This window comes from Salvelinus sp. IW2-2015, unplaced genomic scaffold (assembly GCF_002910315.2).
Source record: "Salvelinus sp. IW2-2015 unplaced genomic scaffold, ASM291031v2 Un_scaffold979, whole genome shotgun sequence".
Lineage (NCBI taxonomy): Eukaryota > Metazoa > Chordata > Actinopteri > Salmoniformes > Salmonidae > Salvelinus > Salvelinus sp. IW2-2015.
Window position 1 is genome coordinate 351,951 of NW_019942670.1, and position 7,179 is coordinate 359,129.

At 42.0% G+C, this 7,179-nt stretch overlaps 1 protein-coding gene across 1 annotated transcript in view; it reads left to right on the plus strand.

The window, feature by feature from the left end:
• Positions 1-5,445, plus strand: part of LOC112069316 (transient receptor potential cation channel subfamily A member 1-like) — a gene marked incomplete at its 5' end in the record, with an annotated part of 109,719 nt that extends 104,274 nt beyond the window's left edge. The window contains 1 exon segment of the mRNA XM_070438507.1: positions 5,007-5,445. Within this exon segment, the coding sequence (XP_070294608.1) occupies positions 5,007-5,203 (197 nt within the window).
• Between the last annotated feature and the right edge of the window lie 1,734 nt (positions 5,446-7,179).

The window sequence follows — 7,179 nt, forward strand, 5'->3', positions numbered from 1 at the left end:
ACACAGCCCAACACCCCCTGGCTCTCACCCCAGCCCTGTTCTAAACCCAACGATCGTAACAGGCTAGTCTTTTGTAAGGCTCATCAACTGCGCCAAGCTCTGGACATTCACCGAGGGTTGCACACAAATGGCAAATATGTGAAGACGTTTCTAGTATATTTATTGGGGTTTCGTCTGATAAAGAGAGAAGCAAGGGGAACATACATCTACAGGCGTCTAAGGCTCATCCACTGTCTGTCCGTAGGTGCATAACAAGGTCCTCTTGAAACCACCTGACCCTCAAGCTCAGCTTGTCTGTCCAACCAGGACCTAAAACCGACTACACGTATCACCTGTCATGTAATAACTAGTGCAAAGATAGTCAGAGGAGTTTGCAAAAATGTTCTCCCTTCCATTAGCTCCTGACTGCTGCTGCTGCACCGGGAAAGGGGGTGTTTTGCTAGGCCAACCAAAAGACTAGTTGTTTTAAAGAGTCCAATGTTACAGTGAAAAGGTCCAACCACTTCAAGTCAGCTGTTCATTCCACACAAAAAAAAATCATGTTTTTGTATCGGTTAGGCATAAAAGTTGATTTAATGTTTAACGGATTTCAGATTTTGGTGTTATTTATAGTATTTTTCAAAATGTGACCCCTTCAAAAAAGTATTAACAATACCTTATTAACAACTAGACCTTACCAGATATTTTAACCTTTTAGTATAAGGTTTGAACCACAGCTGAGTCCTGCTCAGGTATCCCCCTAATGAACTACATTGTTGTTAGGATTGTATGGCATCATTTAAAACTGTCCTGATTTGAGCGGTAGAGCACAGTTCAATATCAGAGGCAAAGCGGCTACCATTTTCAAATCATTAATGTGTACTGAAATATATATCAGCCTACGAAAGTAATCAGACCTATCTTACTATAATGCACATACATAAACACATGTCCCATGTTCCATAACCTGAAAATTAAAGATGCCATGAAAATTTTCAATTTTTTACACTTCTATCACATTTTGTGCGACAAATGTGATTCATACGATTCCCAGTTAGTGAGCATTTTCCTTTGCAAGAATAATTCCATCCACCTGACAGCGTGATGGCATATCAGAGAAGGCTGATTAAACAGGCCTTAACTCTTTAAAATAGGCTGAACTTCTGCTGTGGCCAATGAAAATGCCACGGATGTCTCCAAGGTTCTGACGGACGCTGGAATTGGGGCATGCTGACTTGTAGGAATGGTCAAGCCAGAGAGCTGTGGGCAAGGTGAGGAGGCATTGAATGTTCATGTGTCTCTAGCCAGTAGGAGCCGGGACCTCCAATGTCATGTTTGGAGCGGCAGGGGGCGTCGACAGGCCGTGGCAGAGTAGTTCGCCGGGAGACTATTGTACAGGGCCGAGGCCCGGGAGGCCTTGGCATTGATCCGATTCTTCAAACGGTGGTTCTGAGACCGAGGGGCCAGCGCGGGGCGAGCAGTGCTGAGTGGAAGACTGAAGGGAGTATTCCGTCGTGCCTACTTAAAGGCGCCTCTGTGTGGAGAAGAGAGCGGATCGTGATTGCTTGCGCCTGGGCTCCCCAGTGGGTGCGCTTATGTCCTCCATACGCCTCATTTTGGCTGCGCCCCTGCCCCAGTCATGTGATTATTCCATAGATTAGGGCCTAATGAATGTATTAAATGAACTGATTTCCTTATCTGAATGTATCTCATGTACATCGTTGAAATTGTTGCGTGTTGAAGTTATACATTTTGTTGCTATGTATAATTAGTCTCATATTTAATAGTCTCTATTAATATTACAAACATTTTTTTCAGTAATATCTTATTGTTAGTTTTTTCCAAATTTCCGTTTTCTTCTGTGTATTATTTTTTTCTTCAGTTATGGATTTTGCGCAAATCTTTTCAGGTTTTTTCTTACTTCTCATAGTGTCATGTTTTTAGTATTAATATTTATTTTATTGAACCAAACATTTGATGTTCTATATTATGTTTTCTATTATGCTTTACTATACACTATAGCCTTTTTTGTTTTTCTAGTTGATTTTTTTTGTAAGTCTGTGAAAATATTTTACTTTTTTCTTGAATTGTTGTAGTTCGCTCTCAATTTTAACTGCCGTGCTACTTTTAGCAATGCCTTTTTATTCATTTGTCGTTAGCGGCCTTTTTATGGATCTTGTTATTTTATTCCTTTTTTTACAGTTCTTCATCCTATATATTCATTCGTTTTTTGATGTTTTTAATTTATCTGTTTAAATTTTGCGGCCTTTATCTCAATTACACACTTTAAACCTATTCTCCTTTGAGAAAATTTTTTTTCTTTGGATCTATTATTATTAGAATTGTTTATACTGACTTTTTTTTATGTTTGTTTTTGGTTTATTTTATATTTGTTGGTCTGTGTATATATTTATCTCGATAGTTCCCATAGCAGATTGTGTGATGTTTATAATAGTTCATAACTTTGTCAACTATATTGCTATTTAACTAACCGTCCACAACCTATATCTAATCTCATTTATCTAATCCTTATCCACTTTACTCTAACTTCATATACTCAACCTCATTATTCCTTACTTCTCTAACCCTAATCGTCACACTCCTAAACCCTTCTTTATCAACCCAACCTTCTTCTCTCTCCTTCTTAACATTTTTTTTTACTACTCTTAACAATCAACCCAACCCTTACCCTTCAGGCCTAACCCCTAACCTCAACCCACCCCTTACCTAACCTCAACCCAACCCTTAACCCTTACCCTAACCCCTAACCTCTAACCTCAACCCACCCTTAACCCTTACCCTAACCCCTAACCTCAAACCCACCCCTAACCTCTAACCTCCAACCCAACCCTTAACCCTTAACCCTAACCCCTAAACCTCAACCGCAACCCTTTACCCTTACCCTAACCCCTAACCTCAACCAACCCTTACCCTAACCTCACCCAACCCTAACCTTAGCCTAACCGCCTAACCTCAACCCAACCCTAACCCTTTACCTAGCCCTAACCGGAAACTTAGAACTAGTTGCATTAAGCAACCGATAGTTAATTGGATAAGTTTGACCATCTATAGATCATCAGTGGGACTATCCAGGACCATCTGTAGATCATCAGGTGGGACTTATCCAGACACATCTGACTATCAGATCAGATCAAGGTGGGACTATCCAGCCATCTGTAGAGCATCAGAGTTGGGACTATCCAGGACCATCTGTAGATCATCAGTGGGACTATCCAGACCATCTGTAGATCATCAGGTGGGACTATCCAGCCATCTGTAGACATCAGGTGGGACTATCCAGACCATCTGTTGAGATCATCAGATGGGACTATCCAGACCATCTGTAGATCACGATGGGACTATCCAGACCATCTGATAATCATCAGGTGGGACTATCCAAACCATCTGTAGATCATCAGGTGGGACTATCCAGACCATCTGATAAGATACAAATCTAGATGGGGACTATCCAGACCATCTGTAGATCATCAGGTGGACTATCCAGACCATCTGTAGATCATCAGTGGGACTATTCCAAACCATCTGTAGATCATCAGTGGGACTAATCCAGACCATCTGTAGATCATCAGGTGGACTATCCAGACCATCTGTAGATCATCAGGGTGGGACTATCCAAACCATCTGTAGATCATCAGGTGGACATCCAGACCATCTGTAGAGCATCAGGTGGGACTATCCAGACCATCTGTAGATCATCAGATGGGACTATCCAGACCATCTGTAGAATCATCAGGTGGGACTATCCAAACCATCTGTAGATCATCAGGTGGGACTATCCAGACCATCTGTAGATCCTCAGATGGGACTATCCAACCATCTGTAGATCATCAGGTGGGACTATCCAGACCATTGTAGAAGCATCAGGTGGACTATCCAGACCATCTGTAGATCATCAGATGGTACTATCAAACCATCTGTAGATCATCAGGTGGGACTATCCACCATCTGTAGAGCATCAGGTGGACTATCCAGACCATCTGTAGATCATCAGGTGGGACTATCCAGACCATCTGTAATCATCAGATGGGACCATCCAGACCCTCTGTAGATCATCAGGTGGGACTATCAGATAAAGTGGGACAATAGTTCCATTGTGATTTGACACTTTTTATTAGTTCCATGCAAAATAAAACCATTCAGTTACAGCAGGTTTCAAACGGGTTAAAAGATACACACAAATTCCAAATATTTTTTACTCATATGCAACCACACACTATTTCAAATTATTTGAATCTTATGCAATAACCCACTAATTGAAATTATGTAGATCTTATGTAATCATTATTACAATCATACAGTAGGTATGAAGTCAGAGAGACAAATATGCATTTGCGAAGCAGAGAGAGAAGAGACAAGACAAGACGAAGAGAGGAGAAGAGACAGAGACAGAGACGAGAAAGACAGAGACAGAGACAGAGACAGAGACGAGACAGACACAACAGAATGGCTTAATTACATTCTGAAAATAAATGGGAAATCACCAATTAAAGTGCATCGGCACTAGTATTCACTACTGATAGCTCATTCATGCTAATCATACTATCCTACAAGACATTTGAAATCAGTTAATGATTGTGTATATACAGAAGACATTCTACTATATTTTAAATGTGCTATAATAATATGTCATAATAGCGGTAATATCTTAGTTGTCGTATAGTTGATGGTCACCAGTTAAGGTGAAGGACTCAAAACGTTCTTGCGCTTGATGGCCTTCATCAGCGGGATCCACTTAGAGCACTTGCTCGACCCCAGTTTGACCTCTGCCTGTGACCTTTGACCTCTGTGGGCCCGTCATGTTCGTCTGCCTCCGAGGTGATCTCCATCTTCTGGATCATCAGCTTCATCAGGTCGTGCTGCTTTTCCAGCACACTGGATATCTCTTTCAGTCTGTATAGGAACATAGAAATATGAATACTGGATATCTCTTTCAGTCTTGTATAGGAACATAGAAATATGAATACTGGATATCTCCTTCTGTCTGTATAAGAACATAGAAATATAAATACTGGATAAGCAGCACGACCTGATGAAGCTGATGATCCAGAAGATGGAGATCACCTCGGAGGCAGACGAACATGACGGGCCCACAGAGGTCAAAGGTCACAGGCAGAGGTCAAACTGGGGTCGAGCCAAGTGCTCTAAGTGGATCCCGCTGATGAAGGCCATCAAGCGCAAGAACGTTTTGAGTCCTTCACCTTAACTGGTGACCATCAACTATACGACAACTAAGATATTACCGCTATTATGACATATTATTATAGCACATTTAAAATATAGTGGAATGTCTTCTGTATATACACAATCACTTAACTGATTTCAAATGTCTTGTAGGATAGTATGATTAGCATGAATGAGCTATCAGTAGGGATACTAGTGCCGATGCACTTTATTGGTATTTCGCCATTTATTTTTCAGAATGTAATTAAGCAATTCTGTTGTGTCTGTCTCGTCTCTGTCTCTGTCTCTGTCTCTGTCTTGTCTCTGTTCTCTGTCTCTGTCTCTCTCTCTCCCGTCTTGCTCGTCTCTGTCTCTGTCTCTGTCTCTCTGTCTCTCTCTCTCTCTCTCTCTCTCCTTCCCTCTCGGCAAATGCATATTTTGTCTCTCTGACTTCATACCTACTGTATGATTGTAATAATGATTACATAAGATCTACATAATTTCAATTAGTGGGTTATTGCATAAGATTCAAATAATTTGAAATAGTGTGTGGTTGCATATGAGTAAAAAATATTTGGAATTTGTGTGTATCTTTTAACCCGTTTGAAACCTGCTGTAACTGAATGGTTTTATTTTGCATGGAACTAATAAAAAGTGTCAAATCAACAATGGAACTATTGTCCCACTTTATCTGATAGTCCCACCTGATGATCTACAGAGTCTGGATGGTCCCATCTGATGATCTACAGATGGTCTTGGGATAGTCCCACCTGATGATCTACAGATGGTCTGGATAGTCCACCTGATGCTCTACAGATGGTGATAGTCCCACCTGATGTCTACAGATGGTTGATAGTCCATCTGATGATCTACAGATGGTCTGGATGTCCACCTGATGCTTCTACAATGGTCTGGATAGTCCCACCTGATGATCTACAGATGGTTTGGATAGTCCCACTCTGAGTGATCTACAGATGGTCTGGATAGTCCCACCTGATGATCTACAGATGGTTCTGGATAGTCCCACCTGATGATTCTACGATGGTCTGGATAGTCCCACTGATGCATCTACAGATGGTCTGGATAGTCCCACCTGATGCTCTACAGATGGTCTGGATGTCCACCTGATGATCTACAGATGGTTCTGGATAGTCCCACCTGATGATTACAGATGGTCTGGATAGTCCACCTGAATGATCTACAGATGGTCTGGATAGTCCCATCTGATGATCTACAGATGGTTTGGAATAGTCCCACCTGATGATCTACAGATGGTCTGGATAGTCCACCTGATGATCTACAGATGGTCTGGATAGTCCCACATGCTGATTTGATCTACAGATGGTCTGGATAGTCCCACCTGATGATCTACAGATGGTTGGATAGTCCCACCTGATGATTACAGATGGTCTGGATAGTCCCATCGGATCTACAGATGGTCTGGATAGTCCCATCTGATGATCTCATACAGATGGTCTGGATAGTCCCACCTGATGCTCTACAGATGGCTGGATAGTCCCACCTGATGATCTACAGATGGTCTGGATAGTCCCACTGATGATCTACAGATGGTCTGGATAGTCCCAACTGATGCTCTACAGATGGTCTGGATAGTCCCACCTGATGATCTACAGATGGTCTGGATAGTCCCACCTGATGATCTACAGATGGTCTGGATAGTCCCAACTGATGATCTATAGATGGTCAAACTATCAATTAACTATCGGTTGTAATGCACTGCTTTCTAAGGTTTCGGTTAGGGCTAGGCTAAGGTTAGGGTGGTTGAGGTTAGGCGTTAGGCTAAGGTTAAGGGTTGGGTGAGGTTAGGGTAAGGTTGGTTGAGGTTAGGGTTAGGGTAAGGGTTAAGGGTTGGGTTGAGGTTAGGGGTTAGGGTAAGGGTTAAGGTTGGGTTGAGGTTAAGAGGTTAGGGTTGGGTTGAGGTTAGGGGTTAGGGTAAGGGTTAAGGGTTGGGTTGAGGTTAGAGGTTAGGGTTAGGGTAAGGGTTAAGGTTGGGTTGAG